At 58.5% G+C, this 18895-nt stretch overlaps 1 protein-coding gene across 2 annotated transcripts; it reads right to left on the reverse strand.

Annotated features, from left to right (window-relative positions):
- Nucleotides 1–762: 762 nt before the first annotated feature.
- On the reverse strand, nucleotides 763–15530 carry CCND1 (cyclin D1). 2 transcript variants are annotated; one of them, XM_064287622.1, is made up of 5 exons: nucleotides 15113–15530; nucleotides 13330–13545; nucleotides 12574–12733; nucleotides 8112–8260; nucleotides 763–1253 (listed from the first exon to the last, which is right to left on the reverse strand). In XM_064287622.1, the coding sequence occupies exons 1-5, from the start codon at nucleotides 15308–15310 to the stop codon at nucleotides 831–833; spliced, it is 1146 nt and encodes a 381-aa protein (XP_064143692.1). In that variant the 5' UTR covers nucleotides 15311–15530; the 3' UTR covers nucleotides 763–830. The 2 variants fall into 2 exon arrangements, with proteins under 2 accessions (XP_064143692.1, XP_003419581.1); XM_003419533.4 differs by lacking the exon at nucleotides 763–1253 and adding an exon at nucleotides 1656–4295 and having other exon boundaries at nucleotides 15113–15528.
- Between the last annotated feature and the right edge of the window lie 3365 nt (nucleotides 15531–18895).

An 18895-nucleotide genomic window follows, 5' to 3' on the forward strand; every position in this document is an offset into this window, starting at 1 on the left:
GCTGGGAACCCACAGAACTGGGGTCCTAAAGGCCCGGGGTCTTGCAGACTAGAACCAAAGCCTGCTGCTGCCTTTGCTAGGTGCTGGTCACTATCCCCTCAACCCCCAGGGTTTGGAAATAAGACCCGTTGCATGCACTTGAACCCAAGGATGAGGTCCCAGGCGTCCCGCCGGGCTCCCTGTGCCTCCTCCGGCTTCTACACCACACTCCACCCTCCCAAGTCTGGCCACTTCAGGCTGCAATTCACCCCAAGCAAACAGCAGGGGGCAACAGAGGTGGCCCTTGTTTATCTTGCTGCAAATAGCCTAGGGAGGCACACTGTTGGGAATGTGGGCAGGATGATCTTGTCACCAAGGCCAGGGCTACCGTGTTCCATGGTGGATGGTGGGCCCACCAGGTGCCGGCCAGTGGCAGATGCATTCACAAGCCCTTCCCGGGGATCTCCTGGGGTCCCAGGAACCCCCTCCCACCTTGTTCTAGGACAGTGTTTCTCAACCAGGGTGGCTCTGCACCCTCACCCCTGGGGGCATTTCTGGTTGTCACAGTGGGAGGGTGGGATGCTGGTGGCATCAGGTGGGTGAAGGCCAGGGATGCTGAATGCACCCCACAGTGCACAGGAAGCCGGCACAACCCAGTGTCAAAGTACAGAGGCAGGGAATCCTCCCTGTCACCCCCTCCCTGCCTGCTGGGTCCCAGGCAGCAGGCCCCGCACCCCTGGCTTCCGGCCAGCCCTAGGAAACAAACAGGCAGGGCACTGCACGGGGGTTTTACCAATTTTATTTCTAGACTTTTCACGTTTGTCTTTTGCTTTCTGCTGGAAACGTGCCGGTTACATGTCTGTGGTGGGAAGCGGTATGCATGCGGCCTGTGGCAGCTGCCACCACCAACCATGACACAGAAATGCGCACAGACCCAGACCGCCTCCGCCCAGACCCTTACAGACACGGGGATGCACTCCCTGGACCTGCCACCAGCCGTGGGCTTCCGGGCCACTGTGGGAGGCGTCTGCCTGGCCCTGCGCGCCACTACGCACAAACAGTCCCTCAAGGAGCCCGTTTGGTTCAGAGAAGACGCAGCGGGTGGTTCTGAGGTAAGCGTAAGCAGTGTTCCTGGGGGCGGGGGTGCAGCCAGGTGGAGGCGGGCAGGGTCCTGGCCTCGCGGGCCCACCAGCATGCCCACCCTTTTGGTTTGGGCCCGCGACGCCGTCAGCTGGCTTCATCGAGATTTGGAGTCTCCTGAAATTAGCATCATCCTGTCATTGACAAAACAACAAAGAGACACTAGTACGTGCTAACAGACCAGACACGCCCCAAACCGAACACAACTCTAGAAGCTGTTCCGATCGTCCCAGGCACCAGTGCCCAAGACAGACTTGTCAGAGCAACCATGCAACTTTCGTAGCCAAACACAAAGAACGATACAGCTTTTGGAAACCACCACGATGATAAATCCCAGGTCAGATGAAGAACCCAGCATGACCAGCACGGGGGAGAGGACAGCAGCGCGGACGGGTCTCGGGCAAGGCCGCACAGTTGACGTGAGCGCCACTGCCGGAAACCTGGCTGTCTGGTCTACACGTGGCTAAGTGAAGCATGAGGTAATGTGAAACAGGCAACCTTTTTTGGAATAGAGCAGTAATCACATATTGATCACATAAAAAAAAAAAAAAAAACTACAAAAAAAATGTCATCCGTAATACAATTTTCTATGAGAAAATTAAAACCCTAGCACATGGCAGTATATGACATTGTAAAACGAACTGATCCTCCAATAGCAGCAAAACGACGTGAGAGACACAGAAGCGACGTGAATGTTTCCAGACCACGCTGGGAAGTCACCAACAGCAGCGCGGTAAGAACGCGGAGCCGCCGCCCGCCAGCGGCGTGGCCCCCACGGCGTCCCCCTCATATCCTCTGTCCAAGCATCAGCCTCAACGCTCCCGCCACCTCCCTTCAACACTTCCTACACAATCATGACAACAAGGTATGTCACCGAGATGTGCAAATGGTCTGTGGTTGCTGAACTCGCTTAGAAAAGGAGGGGGCTGGGGTCAGAGTATCTCGGAACCGAACCTGTTTCAAGTGCACTAATTTCCCACCTAACTGATATCTCATGTCCCACCACTCAGAAAGAAACGCCAAACCGGCCGAATCACTACCTACCTTCTCTTTGTCTTGTCTCTGAAAAGGACCTACCTTTTACAAACTGGGTCGAGTCTGCAACATCCAAGGCAGAAAGGTTTGTGTTTGTGTGTGTGTGTGTGTGTGTGTTTTAAATCAAAGGGAGATTGCATTACTTTATAAATCATACTGGCCTTGCGAACATCCTCTGCAATAAATATTCTTTTTAGCCTTAACTATAAATTATATATTTTAGTGTTTAAAAACCTTCAGTTGTAAAACATCTAAGAAAAAAAAAAAAAACCCAAAAAACAAAAAACAGACCAATCCCACTGCCGTTGAGTCGATCCCGACTCACAGCGACCCTGCAGGACAGAGTAGAACTGCCCCATAGGGTTTCCAAGGCTGTCATCTTTACGGGAGCAGACTGCCACATCTTTCTCCCGCGGAGCGGCTGGTGGGTTCGAACCACCGACCTTTCGGTTAGCAGCCGAGCGCTTTCACCACTGTGCCACCAGGGCTCCTAAAACAGCTAAAAGATAATCCTTAAACTACGTGTTCTCTAGGTTAACCTTTAAGGCCCCTACTTTCAAACACCAGTTGGCACCAAAGGATGTCTAAACTTCAACTTCTCTACAGAAAAGGAAAGGAACGCCAAAGGATGTCTAAACTTCAACTTTTCTACAGAAAAGGAAAGGAACGTATCCCAGCAACGTGAAGATGCAATTCTTGTTCTCTCTCTTGACCGAAACGTAGCCTTCAAAAACACCCCCTTCCACGAACACCCTAGCGACACGCACTTGCTCTCCAATCCTGTTTGCACACCAGTCCATGAATATCCCCAAACCATTCCATTAAAAAATCGCCCCCCTTCCCCGCAGACAAAATACACACAGATGCTCCCATAACTACTGGACTGAAAGTGCTCTGAAATGGAATGGTTTTAGAATATTGGGGAAGGAAAACGAACACAAAGACCCAAACGTAGTAGCTGTGGATTTAACCTGGCTGTGAGCAGACTACAAGTCTGTTGGGTGAAGAAAACAAAAACAAAACAAAACAAAACAAAAAACCAGCGTTTCATAAACAGGTTAACTACAAAAATATGAAGATTATAAAAATAGAATATATTATGTCACTATTTTGTTTTCTCTCAATAGTAGCGTATCGGAGGAGTCGAAGTCGGCCTTTCCCGATAGCGCACGCTGGCACCCTTGTCGGCCCACAGGCGTCACGGGCATGAGCTGAACACTACTATGCTAACCGAGGGGTCCAGCAATCACTGATAAGGTGAAGAGGTTACACGTCTACCTAAGAAATAAAATAAACACGTACAAATGACTTTTAAAGTGACTACATGCACAAGCAAGCGAGATAAAGGCCTAGAACTGCGTGAAAGCTATGCTGTTCAGAAAAAGCACAATACGGAGGTTTCTACCTAAAACCCTCTTCTATTTTAAAAATGGTTTGTTGGCTTTTTCTCAAATTGTTTTTTTTTCACATTTTTATGCTTTTTTTGTTTTTTGCTTTTTTAAACACATAAAGAATCAAATCTAATCTTCCCTGGAGACACTTTGTGTTAACGCCTATTCTCATTAACACAGACATAAAGCCATTAATATAAAAACTAGTTGATTATTGGGGTGGAAAATTCTCTATGGTTGCAGCACAGCCCCCTCCCCCACTCAGGGTGATCCAAATACCTACTCCCTCTCTTCCTCTCTCTCTCTTTTTTATAAGACAGTTTTGGGGGTAATTTTTTTTTCTTTTGCTTAAGTCATAGACGGCAAGGAGAAAGAGCAAAGGAAAAAAAAAACCGATTAAAAAAAAAAAAAAAAAAAAAAAGAGAACGAAGATTTCCTTCTGTAGCGTAATGTCCCAGAGAAGCGCGATGCCATCGGGGGACCACCGGGCGGCTCCTCCCAGGGAGAGGTGCCCTCTGCCCTGGCGGATGCTGGCCGCTGCTCCGCTCGCCGGTGGTGGCGGTGGGTGGCGCCCTCCTGGCGCCCTCAAATGTTCACGTCCCGCACGTCGGTGGGGGTGCAGGCCAGGTCCACCTCCTCTTCCTCCTCTTCCTCCTCCGCAGCCTTGGGGTCCAGGCTCTGTTGCTGGGCCTGGCGCAGGCTGGACTCCAGCAGGGCCTCGATCTGCTCCTGGCAGGCCCGGAGGCAGTCCTGTGGAGACGGGGCAGAAAGAAGGCGCCTTGGAAGAGGCCTCCGCCAAGGTTTCTATCAGCACAAAGCTCAACAAAACCCCCTTGTAGTGCCACATGCCCCCCCAACCTAATGCACCTGGTGGGGAGCTGCTATCAAACACTCCACTGGTGGCCGCCAGCTGCCCTAAATGCCCACTGGGGGCCTCGAGCTGGAATGCCTCCGCCAGCTCCGACCCCCGGCCCAGCTCTTGTGGCCCTCAGGCGAACACAGGACTATCACGGCAGGAAGCCCTCTGAACCCCCCCCTCTTGGAGAACCCAGCCTTCCGTGATACATGGCCCTCCAGAGCGTGAGGCCACCGCGACCGAGGATGTCAGGTGGCCCAGACACCTGGCCACTTTACCCCCCTCCATCTACTGGAGCTGCACCTGCTACTGCCCCGCCCACAGACGGCACCGGCACACAGGCAGAGCAGGGACCACCTCCTGGAAGGCCCTGGAAACGCTACACTGTCACTGTGTTTTCTGTGGGGAAGGAGGAATGCAGAGCCTGGGGACTTGGTGCCTGGGGCCTCTCCTTCTAGTCTCCAAGAGGCTCTGAGCTGCTTTTGGCTGACAGGCAGCCCTGAGGCCCCAGGGTCTGGACAGAGAAGCGGGATTCCAGGACCCCTGGATGCCACGTGGGGGGGCTTCTAGAACCAGGCAGTCTCCAGCTGTGGTCCAGCCTGGAACACACAGACCACGGCCCCAGCCACAAGCCCTGGAGGTGCCGCTCAACTTCCAACCAGACGTGGAAAGACGCCCCCACCAGAAGTGGGCCCAGGCCAGGAGGCATCTCAGGGGCCCTTGGGGACCACCCTCACTCAGAGCTCTGTGTGTCACAGAAGGGGGAGAAAAAAAACCCAAAACCCAAACCCACTGCAGTGGAGTCGATTCTGACTCATAGTGACCTGATAGGACAGAGCAGAACTGCCCCATAGGGTTTTCGAGGAGCGGCTGGTAGATTCAAACTGCCAACATTCTGCTTAGCAGCCAAGCTCTTTAACCACTGCACCACCAGGGCTCCTACCAGGAAGGCAGGGCAGTTACAAAACGTACCATTTTACAGATGAGAAAACTGAGGCCCAGAGGTGCTCTGATCCAAAACGCTATCGACACACCCTCAGTCCTAACCCTGACAGCGACAGCTCCCACCCTTCACCATCTAGGAGCTCTTTGCATGTAACCCTTAGGTGCAACTGTCTACCTGCCCCTGGTAACTCAGGGGGCAGGGCTGCCTCAGTGAATTCTGCAGCCTTAGCACCTGGTTCTTCTTCTCAGTGGCCCAACAGACTGGGCTCCCAGGCCATGGTTGCCTGGAGCCCACACTGTAAGGTCAGAGCTGGACCCGGGCTTCCTCGCCCTTCCCTGTGGACCCTCAGTGCCGGCCTCCAGCCCTGCCAGGAGAGCCCAGAGAGCTTGACGGCTGGGCCCGGCCCTCCCGAGTGGGCAATACTGCCCATGGCTCTCAGCAGCACGAACTGGGCTTTTTGGTGGAAGTGCCCTGTGGCACGCTAACAACAGAGATGCTGGAGCCCCCCATGCTGGACAGGAAGGCCAGTCACCAAAGCAGACGGCCAAGACTGTGCCGCCTGCCACCGCCACCTGGAGGAGACCCCACTCACCCGGGGGGATAGCTGAGGCCAGGCAATGAACCCAGAGTCCCGGCGTGAGCAGAGGGAGGCAGCTGCAGCCCTCCCCCACCCTGAGTAGTCAGTCGGGGCAAATAGGGTGCCAGGAATAGTACATTAGGCCCAGCTCCCGAAGGGTGGACACCCGGCTGCTGGAGATCATACGGGCTCCCACCACAGGCTACCTTTGCCACCTGATAACCAGACAAACCAAGTGCTTGTTGTTGTGTGCTGTCGATTTGGACTCATAGTGCCCCCATAGAACAGAGTAGAACTGCCCCGTAGGGTTTCTAAAGCTGTAATCTTTACAGAAGCAGGTTGCCACAGCTTTTTCCTACGAAGCACCGGTGGGTTCGAACTGCCAACCTTTGAGTTAGCAGCTGAGCACTTAATCACTGCACCACTGGGGCCTCCCAGGTGCAGCCACAGATCATTTCTCCCCCCAGGACAGCTGTGAGGTGTTTTCTATTTCAGGTCTAATTAGAACCATTTCTATCTAAATAAGGAGCAATGCAGCAGTTCCCCACAACTGCCTGCAGGCGGCGCTCTGTGGCACTGTAGGAGACAGCCAGACAGCTGACCTGCCCAGCAGACAAACCGTGTGTGTGTTTTTGCACACAAAAGTTTTCATTATGGGTGCGCAGCTTGGGGTTCAAAGTCCACACACACAATTTCATTCTGACCCAGGGCTCTTCCTTGGCTTTTATCTGTCTTGGAGGAATTACACCCAAAACGCTCCTCAGAAGCAACGACGGTGACACTTGGTCTCACGTACTTTGGACGTGTTATCAGGAGGGACCAGTCCCTGGAGAAGGACCTCATGCCTGGCAAAGTATAGGGTCAGAGAAAAAGAGGAAGACTCCCAAGGAGATGGACTGACACAGTGGCTGCAACAATGGGCTCAAGTATAACAATTGTGAGGATGGTGCAGGACCGGGCTGTGTTTCGTTCTGTTGTACACAGGGCTGCTATGAATCTGAACCGACCCTACAGCACCTAACATTCTGAGAAAACGGGGATGATGCCGTCACTGAGCATTAGGTGGGGAGCCAGCTGTACCCCACACTCCCCAGATGAGCGGAGGGCAGTCAAAGCTCGGGAGGGAGGGGGCCGCCTCCAGAAAGCCGACATGCATCGCCCAGTTGACTCCTTTTCTGAAGGACAGCCTCAATGGGCACCCACCCGCCACCAGGGACACCACTGGGCAGAGGGCTCACCTCACACCCAAACCCCTGGCTCCATTTCTCACAGCTGGACGACGTTGCCTGACCTCTCCCGCACGCCCTGCGGTGAACCACAAAGGCAGCCTGGCCCGCGGCCCTTCTGCACAGAGGGGGCCCTAAGTGGAGACAGTCACCCACAACACTGCTGGTAGCCACCTCTGACCCGCCAGCCTTCTGGTCTAATTTGGTAACTGCCACAAACCCTAGTAATTGTTATTTTAATTCCTTTTCTAAAAAGAGGCAAGGCTGGGAGTAAAACAATGGCATTTGGAATAAGAAAGACCCAGTCGGTCAACTCTGGGTTTAGCAGCAGCCGCCTCTCAAAGCAAGCTGAAAAACAAGGTTGTCCCTACTGGCCTCATTGTCTGCGTTCGCAGACCACACAGGGGCCCTCTGAGAGCCTCTCTCTCACCATCCACATTGTCTCCCAGACAAAGCTCAGCGGGGCCCCGACCTCACACACCATTAGGACACTGATCACTGGCTGGGGCTGCCTTGTGGCCCAGCTTCCTGGAGGGTCACTCAGGAAGGGCTACAGCCCTGCCTGCTCCCAGGTGCCTCAGGGAACATGAGAATACACAGAAAACCCTCTTGGCTCTACCAGCAAGTTCTGGAAGGTGCTGGTCTTTGCAAAGAAACTCCCTTTCAGAGGCTGGAGGCATGGGCCAGTGTGGGGCAGTCATTTAGGCACAAAGATGCCTTAGTGGTGGCCCAAGAGGACCAAGGTCCTACCCACATCTCCCCTGCACCCTTGATGGGCTCCCTCCTCTCCTGAATGTGGCAGGCACCTGCCCTGTCCCCGGTGCAGCCACAGCCCCCTTGTCCTGCTGCATGGACTCCGCACCACTTCCTGCCTTTCAGCTATAGCTTCAGACCCCCGGGCACTAATGTCCCCCCCTCCCCGTGCCTGCAGGCCCCGCCAGGCTGGCATGCCACCACTCACCGGGTCACACTTGATCACTTTGGAGAGGAACCGCGTGAGGCGGTGGTAGGAGAGGAAGCCGCTGGTACTTCCCAGATGCAGACCCTGCACCGCAGCTACCACGCTCCCGGCGGCCACCATGGAGGGTGGGTTGGAAATGAACTTCACATCTGCGGGAGAGGGAGAGAGAGGCCGGGCCATGAGGGTGCAGGGGATGCCCTGCCAGAATATCCCCACACATGCATCAGGCCCTTTGCAAGCAGGGCGCCAGGCTGGGGGTGCTGATGCCCATCCAGCTGGGGGTGCCCTGGCTCGTGCGTGAGAGTTTCCACTCCCCAGTTATCCTCAGAATGGTCACCTGATGCCCAGGAAGAGCAAACCTAAAACCGGCTTCTACGTTCACATGCAAACTGAAAACATAGCTTTTGGGTACCGGGACTGAGATGAGCCAGGGGAGAGATAGTGGGGCTTCTGGGGGCAGGAGATGCCCCCTCACCCTGCCTCCAGCTCCCAGGCCTCGTCCTTTAAGCATCTTTGAGCCTGGTGAGCATACCACCTATTCACAAAAACAAATAAAAACCTGAAAAATTAAGACAATCCCCCAAGATGTTGCTCCTACAACTCTTCGCCAAGTTAAAAAACCAGGAGCCTTCAAGTTGACTCCAACTCATGGTGACCCTGTGTGTCAGAGCAGAACTGTGCTCTGTGGGGTTTCTAATGGCTGGTTTTTTGGAAAGGGATCACCAAGCTTTTCTTCCCAGGTACCTTTGGGCGGACAGGAACTGCCAACCTTTTGGTTAGCAGCTGAGCACAACCCTAACCCTCGCACAAGCTCTAAGCAGCTGCCACCACTCAGCAACAGGGACTGGAGACCACGGGCCACATCCTGAAGGGACCTCTGTGGACAGGGGCCCAGGTTTCCACCCAGATCAGGTGGGGTTAGCTGCTATCAGTGGTGCCAACAAAGCCACTCCCCAAATCCCCTGAGGGTGGAGCCCTGCCGTCCTGGCATTGGACCAGCTGGACCCCTCCCTCCCTCAGAAGGAAGAGCCCTTCCTGGCAGCCCGTCTCCCCTCCCTCCAGGGAAGGTTGGTGAGCAAGCCCAGCCCATGCCAGGCCTGTTGCTGGTGGTCGTGACAAGGTCCTCCCTGGGCCACTGGACGGAGCATAGCACAATTCCAGTGATTCACTGTGTCCCCTAAATTAGGGACGCCCACGATTTACACCCAGCCGGTGGAACAGATGGCCCCAGGAAATGGGCAGGCAAGTCCCAGCCAGAAAGGGGGCCCTGCTTGTCCTACCCAGGGGCTGGGGGCCTGATGCGGTGGTGTATCCTGCCTCCTCACCTCCCTGCACCCCAGACCCAGCTCTGCCCCACCCAGCTGGTTGACACCAGATGCCCCCCCGCCCCCACCCCTTGGTGCTATCTCGGGACACGGGCACAGGCCCTGGCTGTCAGCCCAGGATGCACCCTCGGCTTTGCTCCCCTTGACCACTGCTAGATGCTCATCTGGCAACGCCTCATGCTGGTCCCTCCTCCCTGGACACGACAGCCGGGGCGCAGCCTTTCACATGTTCCCCGCAGGCACCACGGCCCCCCCCAGGCAATGCAGCCCCCTGCAGTGTGCTCAGGCTCGCTTTCCCTCTGTCGGGCAATGAGCAGAGAAACACAGCTGGCCCCATACCCTCAGGAACAGGTGGTGACATCTGCATGGCACTACACAGCCTCTATCTACCCACGCCACTCCAGACAAATGTGGGGGCTCCCTTGTCGCCCCTTTGAGGAGTTATTGGAGAGGCCGATTGCAACATGTGAACGGGGCCCCCTCCTATAACCGGTTGCCCGCACACAGCCAGGGCATCTCTGTCGGCTTGCCTCATCTTGTGCCACTGAGCACCCAGGAACAAGGGGCGTCAGGTGAGCTGAATGGAGCCAAGCTGGCACAAATGGAGAGGGGCCTCCAGGACCATGGAGCGGCCCCTGCAGGCTGGCTGAGACTTCATCCGAGAAGGGGGCACCGGTAAGGGGGCTGGGAAGAAAGGCAGCCACTGTGGGTGGAGGACAAAACCAGCTTCTGGGCAACGTGAGGTCTTAAAGAACTCCCAAAGGAGGTTGTGTTGGCAGGGGGTTTTCGGTTGTAAGGAGGTTGCCACCTTGCCGCCTCTTTAAACTGGGTGTGTCCACCCAGGCTGAGAGGGGGAGCCATGAGTGAAGAGCTTTGCGTTGAGGCAAACCCATCTTGCACAGAAACCCCACCTGCCGGTGCGACAGGTCCCGACCCGCCCACACCTGAGATGCCACCCTAAGGGCGCAGCATGGGGCAACTGGGATGGAGATGTTTCCAGAGGTCCCCCATTGGAGCAGGTGGGGATCGGGGTGGGAAACCTCATGTTTGGATAAGGGGCAATCCGTAAGGGAGCATGGGGACACCAATACTTGGCTCCTGTTCACTGCCTGAGCCTTGGTGGCACAGTAGTTAAATCACTCGGCTGCAAACCGAAAGGTCAGTGGTTCGAATCTGCCAGCCGCTCTGTGGGAGAAAGGTGAGGCAGTCCGCTTCTGTAGAGACCACAGCCTCGTGGAGCCCATTGCCTGCGTGCAGGGCGATGCCCCTCACTGGAGGGCTGTGGCCTCGCTGATGCCCACCAAGGCCCATTTGTTAAACTCAGTTATGTGCTAACTTGAAACAACACCGGTTATGTCTCTTCCTACGATCCACCGCTGCCGTACAGTCGACCACGACTCGTGGTGACCCCCACGTGTGTCAGAGTAGATTTGTGTTCCACAAGGTTTTCAGTGGCAGACCTTTCGGAAGCAGATCACCAACCAGGCCCTGAGCACCCCCCCAACTAGGAGCACAGCCACGCTTCAAGGAGCACCTTGAAGGGAGTGGGCCCAGGTGCAGCAGGCAGAGGGGGGCTCCCTTCTTGAGCTTGCCTGCCCCACCACAAGGGCCCCCCCCAGAGGCCACAGCTGCTCAGGGTGTGAGAAAATCCAGGGCACCCAGAACCACTGCGCAACTCCACTGTGGGTACACCCAAGTGGCTGGAGCTGAGCTGCACTCCAGCTGGGTTGGGGTGTGCTGCCTAGGCCCCCATCTTAGGGCACCGCCTGACCACTGGCATCGAGACCTCTTTGCAAACCTCGGCTGCTTGCTTCCCTCCATGGCAGGCACCCCATGAAGGTCACACACCTGGTCCCAGGTTCTAGGGGAAAGAGGAGCTCAAGGCTAAGCCACCCTTGGGGAGGCGGGTAGCAGGGTCCTCAATTTATCTTCAGAAAACTTCGCCGCTTCCCTGAAACCACTTGCAGCTCCATAAAAGGCTGTTAAAGTTCTTTCTCCTCGCAGGTGCCCCAGCCAGTGACCACCTCCCCCACATCCCGCTGGGGCTGCAGGGCAGGAGGCAGCGAGGGGGCTGACCCCCATGGTGTCCATGGCTTCTCCTTCCATCTGCTCCCCAGCACCTGGCCCAGAAACTCCAAAAGCCTGAGGAGGGTGGGGAAGCCCAAGAATCTTCCCAACTCTTGTCCAAAAGAAAATTATTCTAGAAAACCACCCACCAGGGCTGCACCAGACTATGGGAGAATAAAGTCGTGATGTCAGGGCTGGGAAGCTTTGACCCTTTCGAGGATGTGGGGAAAGACGTCAATTGCCCCCTTTTTGATGCCATCCTGCTTTGTGGCCCTCAAATGAGCCTTGAACATGTGACAACAAATCGGGGAGGAGGCAGTCCAGAGCAGAGCTGGGGGACGGGGGCCTGGGTGCCCCCATTGGGGTGGCCAGGCTTCCTCAGGTCCGCCTACACCATCAGAGACACGGCTGGGCTGTGATATGTGGTGTTGGCACCAAGTTCCCAGAGGCAAGCTGGGGAGGGAGGGGCAGTGCCAGGGGGAAGGTGGGCGGGCCCCTCAGCTGCCAGCCGAGCCCAGGCTGCTCCACAGCCCCTCCCAGGTCTGGGCAGAGCTGAGCTGCCCCAAGGAGCCCTTGGCAGGGCCTCAGGCGGCTGCACGCCTCTGCTGGCCGCCCCCGCACGTGGTGCAGGCCCTGCCGGCTGGCTCAGTCGCTAGGGCTCCCGCCCCTATTGGCGCCCCTGGCAGGGGGCCCAGCCTGGGAGAGGCTGGGAGGGGGCCCCCATGGCTCAGGCCCCTTGAGGACACTGGAAGAGCTGGAGGTGGGCGGGGGAGGAGGCAGGCCTGTCGCCAAAGTAAACCCCTTCCAGCATGGGGTGACCGCAGCCTGCCCCTGCCAGTCCCAATGCACAGAATGGTGGCCATGACCAACCTCAGCTGCATGACCCCAAGACAGCAACCCCTCCCTCCATTTAGCCCTCGTTGAAAAAGGAAGATCCCAACCCTCTGCTCAACAGGGCAGAGGAAGAGCAAGAAGGGGTATGATACGGGCACTGTCGAGGCGGGGAAACTGAGCAAGAAGCTGGGCCCCAGTTGCCTGGGGAGGAGGGGCTGGCCCGCCACCCTACCTACCTGTGGCACAGAGCGCCACGAAGGTCTGGGCGTGTTTTCGGATAATCTGCTTGTTCTCCTGGGCCACGGGCATCTTGGACAGGAAGTGTTCGATGAAATCGTGGGGGGTCATGGCAGCCAGGTTCCACTTGAGCTTGTTCACCAGAAGCAGCTCCATGTGCTGGGGAGATGAAGCGGGCAGAAAGAGAGAGAAAGAGGTGCAGGGTCAGTCCTGGGGGGCCTGGGATGCCGGCCAGGAGCAGGGCAGAGGGTGGGAAGGAGGGATGTGGCCTGTTGAGGGGTTCAGGAAGTAGGGCGAGGGGGACAGACAACCCGCAATCCCGGATCAAAACACAGAAGGTGCCGCGTGAAAAGGCCCCCGTGCTCATTGTCATTAAGCCGACTGTTCACAAGTGGAGACAAAAAGACCTCCCACCATCTGCAACCAAAGGCCTTATTAATTAGCGCGGGCGCCCTGAGCGCGCCGCCACCGCTAGAGGGCGCGCGCCGTCCACTTTTCGCCCTCGCTCCGGGGTGCAAACGTGGTCGAAAGTGGGATGTGGGGCGGCGGGCGCCGAGATGGGGGGGCGGCCCGGATAACTGCCGCCTGCTGTTCCTGGCCTCCCCCCTGCCCCGGAGCGGTGTGGCCGCCCTCCCTCAGGCCCGAGGATCTGTCAGCGTCTGGCTGGGCCTTCCCGCGACCCGCGCCCCGCGCCCCCATCCCTGGGATCCTGTAACAAACGGGGTGCCCGGGGGCCGTGGGGGTCCCCCGGTTACCAGCAGCTCGTCGGGTCGGATGGAGTTGTCTGTGTAGATGCACAGCTTCTCGGCCGTCAGGGGGATGGTCTCCTTCATCTTGGAGGCCACGAACATGCAGGTGGCCCCCAGCAGCTGCAGGCGGCTCTTCTTCACCGGCTCCAGGGACAGGAAGCGGTCCAGATAGTTCATGGCCAGCGGGAAGACCTCCTCCTCGCACTTCTGCTCCTCGCAGACCTGCAGGGGCAGGGGGGCCGTGACCACCGCCGCTGGGGGCGTGGGACCCCCGCCCGACGTCTCCGCACGCCCACCCCGCGCGCGCCGGGGCTGCGGCGCCGGAGCGCGGGGAGGCACCGGGCAGGGGGTGGCTTGAGCCTCCGATGACGCGTCCCCACCCCCGCGCGCCCCCAGCACCCATCCACCTCCGAAACTGAAAGGGAAAGTCCCGCGCGGCTGGCACGGTGGGGGCGGGAGTGGGCACCGCGGGCAGCGGTGCGGCCGGGAGACCCCAGCCCACCTGGGGGCTCTGGGGGTCCTTCTGGCTGGGAGCCCGCACCAAATGGGCCGCGGGGCCGCGGGGCTGGACCACGGGGTTGGGCGCCGCGCTCGCCCCGCCTGCGAGACACAAAGGTGGCGTCCCAGGCCGCAGCGCCGCATTTCCCCAGACGTCATCTTTTCAAAAAATATTTAAAAATATAAAAAAAATAAGTGGGCGCACAAAAAATCCCTGAAAACGATCCCCGGACGGCCCTTTACCTAGGCCGGGGCTCTGGAGCTCACTACAGGCTCCAGGGAGCGCCCCAGGGACTGAAACTCGGGGGCACCCCTTCCCCCTGGGCGCGGGCGCCGTTTCCCTCTCGCAAGGGCACCACGCCGCACTTTCAAAAATTATTTTAAAATACTCGCGGTCCCCCTAGACGCCCACCGCGGGCCTGAAAATGTGCCCCGGACACCCGGATGACTCTGGGCAGGCCCCCCCAAGCCAAGCCCCTCGCAGACGGGGGTCAATTCCTGGTGTCTTGGGGGCCACGCGACCTTGCAGCCCGGCGTGCTCTCCGGGCCAGCTGGCGGTGCAGGGAGCCCCAGGGGTCGCTGCTTGAACAAAGGGGCCACACTTCCCAAGCGGGGTCCCCCCAGAAATGCCCACACCCTGTTCCCGCACCCCTCCCGCCTGGCTCCCGGCAGCCGGGCGGCCCCTCGCCGCGGCCCCAGCGCCTCGCCGGCCGCTCCCCGCCCCCACCCTCCCCCCAATTATTAATAAACACTTTTGCTTTGCAATAAAAGAACAAAGATGGCGCATAATACTGGCACGAGTGGCCCTTGCATACGTGTCCATGGATATTAATTTAAAAATCAAATCGATACCCCCTCCCCCCGGGGCTGGCGCCCCGGGCCGCAGCGGCCGGGAGAGGAGGCGCAGATAGGCGCGGACGCAGGCGGGGGCTGCGCGGCGGTGGCGGCCGGGAGGGGGCCACCAAAGGCGCCCCCAGCCTGCCGACCCGCACCTTTCGGCTTATTCGGGTGCCCCTGCCACTCGCTTCTCCGAAGGCACCCCTCCTCGAGCCCTCCACCCCGTAGGAAAGGGAGTTTCGAACGCCCCCACCCCCATCCCCATTTTTTCCTGGTTAAAAAAAAAAAAATACCCACAATATCTATTTCTTTGGAAAAGACAGATTCCTAGCAACCCTCGGCGAACTGGAAAGTTGGGGTGAGGGTGAAAGAAGGGAGAGATGAGAGGCAAAGCAATCTGGGCTTAGGCAACAAGTTGCAGAAAGTCCCCAAAGGGCGGCCCGGCGCCACGCACCTCCAGCATCCAGGTGGCCACGATCTTGCGCATGGACGGCAGTATCTCCTTCTGCACGCACTTGAAGTAGGACACCGAGGGTGCGCAGGTCTCTTCGGCCTTGAGCATGGCCTGCAGCACCCGGTCGTTGAGAAGGTTGGCATCGGGGTACGCGCGGCGGATGGTCTCCACCTCGCAGCACAGGAGCTGGTGCTCCATGCCGGCGGCTGGGCTGGGCGGCGGAGAAGGCGGTCGGCTGGGCTCAGGCTCGGGCTCCCGCTCGGTCCGCGAGCTCGGCCTCGCTCCTCCCGCTGCCCCGCGCTCTCTCGCCCTCGTCTGCCCCTCGCAGGAGCGCGCGGCCGCTGCTGCTCGCTGCTACTGCGCCGACAGCCCTCTGGAGGCTCCAGGACTTTGCAACTTCCAACAAAACTCCCCTGTAGTCCTTGTGACGTTACTGTTGTTAAGCAGAGATCAAAGCCGGGCAGAGAATGGGAGCGGGGGGGCGGGGCGGGCGCAGGGGGAGGGGGCGCGGGCCGAGAGCCGGGGAGCAGCGAGGGGCAGAGCCCAAAAGGCATCCCAGAGGCGCCGCTCCTGCCCCGCGGCGGAGTTCCCCCCGAAGCCGGGTTTTCATAGAAATGCAAATCGCCCCGCCGCGGCCTTTCTCCCCGCGGGGGAAGAGGGGTGCAGGGGGGCCCGGTTCCCTCCAAGTGGTCCCCGGGGATTTGGGGAGGGGGCGTTGCAGAAGGGGACAACGAAGAGGGCGGGCAGGCCACACGGAGCCTGGGGAGACCGCATGGAGGGGGGACGCTGGGGCTCGGCGACACCCTATATCCGAGCCGGGAGAATGGGCACATTTCCGAGAACGCCACGAGGTCACCCACGGGCGGAGGGACGGCCAAGGAAGGAATCACAGCTTCTGCCTTTTCTTTCATTTTCATTAACACGTGTAAATTTCAGGAACTGTTTAACAGGCGGGGACGCGGGGCAGAGCATAGGACCCTGGTGGCACCTTCATTCCGGCCCACGGGGGGGTCATTGGAAATGCCCGAGGGGGTAACCCTAAACGTTAAAAGGGGCTTCAGCCCAGCACAGGCTCGCTCAAAAAATAAAATAAAATAAATCCCCGAAAATTCCAGAAGCAGCCCAAGATGGTGGCCAGCATTTCCATCATCCTGTCCTGCTCGCCTGAGGGATCCGCGGACTGTCCTCCTACCTTGGCAAGTACATCCTTGCAGGGGTCGCCAAGTGTCCCCTCCCCCAGTCCCGGCATTTCAACAGCGGAAAAACACCTTGGAATGGAAGGCTGCGAAACAGAGGTCTGTCCCGCCTCACTTTTTAATTAAAAAAGAAATTAAATTGCTGGAAATATTAGCCTCCTCTCTGCCTGGGACGAGACCACCGGAAGCTTCCTACACGGTTTTGCCGGGGTTTGTGAATGTCTCTTCACCTTTCGAACTTGCCCTGGGGCTGCGCTTGTGAGCGCCAGAGGGCTGGCAAGAATTAGAACAATTGAAAGTGAGAGAAATGGGTGCTTGAACAGATGATTTTAAACAAAATCTATATGTGATCGTGGTAATAGGATCGGGTCCCTAATATTAACTTAAATTTAAGAAAGACACACAAAAATATATACGGTATTTTTATTAAATGGAGATTGGCTTTTTGGTGTGTTTTTTCTTTTTTTTTTTTTAAATAAAAGGCTATTTTACCCATTCTTAACTTTTTTTTGTTTGTTTTTACACTACCTGTCCCCACTTTAGAAAACTGTTCATTTACGTATCTTTGAACCTAGTTTAATGTCCTAAAAACCACCGACTCCCCTAACAGTAAAGGCGCAAAAGAAAACGGGTTTTTAGATAGCCCTCCGGGTGGAAAGGGCGCACGCTGCGAATGAAGACGCCCCCCGCCAGGGGACAGGGGGGATTCCTCCCGCGCCCCATCCCCCGCCGGAATGAGGGCGGCTAATATTCCGGGTCTGGGAGGGTCACAGCCCCCGAGGCGATGGGTGACCGGGCAGGACGCGCCCACCGCCATGCGCCCTCCCCGGGTACCCACGCCCCGGCCGACCCCGGGCACGGCGTAGCCTCAGCAGCCTCCGCCGGCGCACGAGGGCGGCCAGGCAGCTTTTCATTCATAAATTCCCGACCCGGCGGCCGCCCGATGATTTATGGGGCTGCGCGCCCTCACCGGCGGCAGGGCCTCGAGGGTCCAGGGGCTCGCGCCCCGGTGTGCGCCCCGGCCCGGCCAGAGGCGCGAGTCGCCGACGTTGGCGAGGGGCAGCAGGGCATAAGGAGGATCGCCCACCCCGGCCACTCGGGCTCCGGGATCAGGAGGGAGCTGCCCCCCCACGGCGAGGAAGAGAGGAAACTGGAATTAGCATGAGCCAATGGGGGCGCGGCGCTGTTACTAGGCGGGCCGGGCAGATCTCGAGGAGGAACTTTGTTGATTTCCCGGCTCAGGGACGGGCGCAAAAGTGCAAGCCCGGCCGGCGGGCGTGTAGAGCCGTCCAGGAACCGGTGGGGGAGGCGCAGGAATTTGGGGCCCCGCGGGGAGCGCCCGGCGCCCAGCCCCCGCCGGGAGAGCCCAGCCTGGCGGCCCCCTAGCTCCCGAGGAAACCCACCGCCCGGCCCCATGAGGTTAATTGCTGCTAACAGAGCAGAAGACGCATTTTGATTTTTTTTTTTTTGCAGAGTAAAGCAACTTTTCAGCACTTTTCCGTTGCCGCTTCCATTTGGCACTGTTTGTAAAACCCACCACGCCGCCGACACTGCGCATTCCGAGCTCGTTTAAAGCGCTCCGCGTGGATTGCGTGGGACCACTTGGAGACAAAGGTCGGGTGGCCCAATTCGGAGGGAAACCGCGTTCGTGTGAAAGGAAACCCTAAGTTACTGGAACCCCCATCCCCACCTCCCTCGCCTCGGTCCCCTGGGCGGTGGCAGCGGCCGGGCGGATCGCTGGCCCGAGAGGGCGCATTCCGCTGCGGCGCGCGTTTGCCACCGTCCCTGGCTGTGGGAACCTTCATTCAAAGGGGGAAGGGAACGCGTTCATTCAGGAACCCGCGCGCCGCGGAGCCGACCCAGGTCCCACCGCGGCTGCGCGCTGCCTGAGCAGGGGGCTCTCCCGAGGGGGCTGCGGCCAGAGGGGCGACCTTCCGCTGGCGTCGCCCTACGGCACCCGCACTCCCCTCCCCCCCACGGGAGGACGGCGACCGGGCGCACCCAGGTGGGGTCACCTGCAGCCGCATACCTGGCGGCGACTTGAAAGGACTTGGCTCCAGCACCGCGAGTTTTCCATTGTTAAGCCCTTAAGTCGCACTGGAAAGCGCTTCCGAAGGCGGGCCGCGGGGTTCCGGGGACGCTTGGGCTCCCCTGCCCCCACGCTGCTAGCTTTTGGGGCGCGCACCGAGAGCCACGTGCTCAGCAGCTCCGCAAGGGCTCCGCGGCGCCGATTGCGCGTGCCCCAAAGCTGCCCGCCCAGCGCACCCGAGCCTCGGCGCCCACCTGGGGTAGCCAGCAGCTTGGGACGGGGGCGGCCGCACCCCACGCCGCCCCCATCAGCGATCCCTTAATTTAAGCCACACACAGGCTCCCCCCGCCCCTAGACGTCCGGCGGCGGGGCTGGGACACTGCCTGCCCCTACGGACGCGGGCGAAGTGGGCGCAGGACTTAAAAACCCCAACAGTAGTGGGGCCCTGGACCCAAAGACGCTTTTGGGATTGCGAGGGAGGAGGTGCAACTCTTGAAGTTGAAAGAAGATTCTATCCCCTTGATCCTCGCCCACTCAAAACGCGTTGCCTGGTGCCCT

This window comes from Loxodonta africana, chromosome 7 (assembly GCF_030014295.1).
Source record: "Loxodonta africana isolate mLoxAfr1 chromosome 7, mLoxAfr1.hap2, whole genome shotgun sequence".
Lineage (NCBI taxonomy): Eukaryota > Metazoa > Chordata > Mammalia > Proboscidea > Elephantidae > Loxodonta > Loxodonta africana.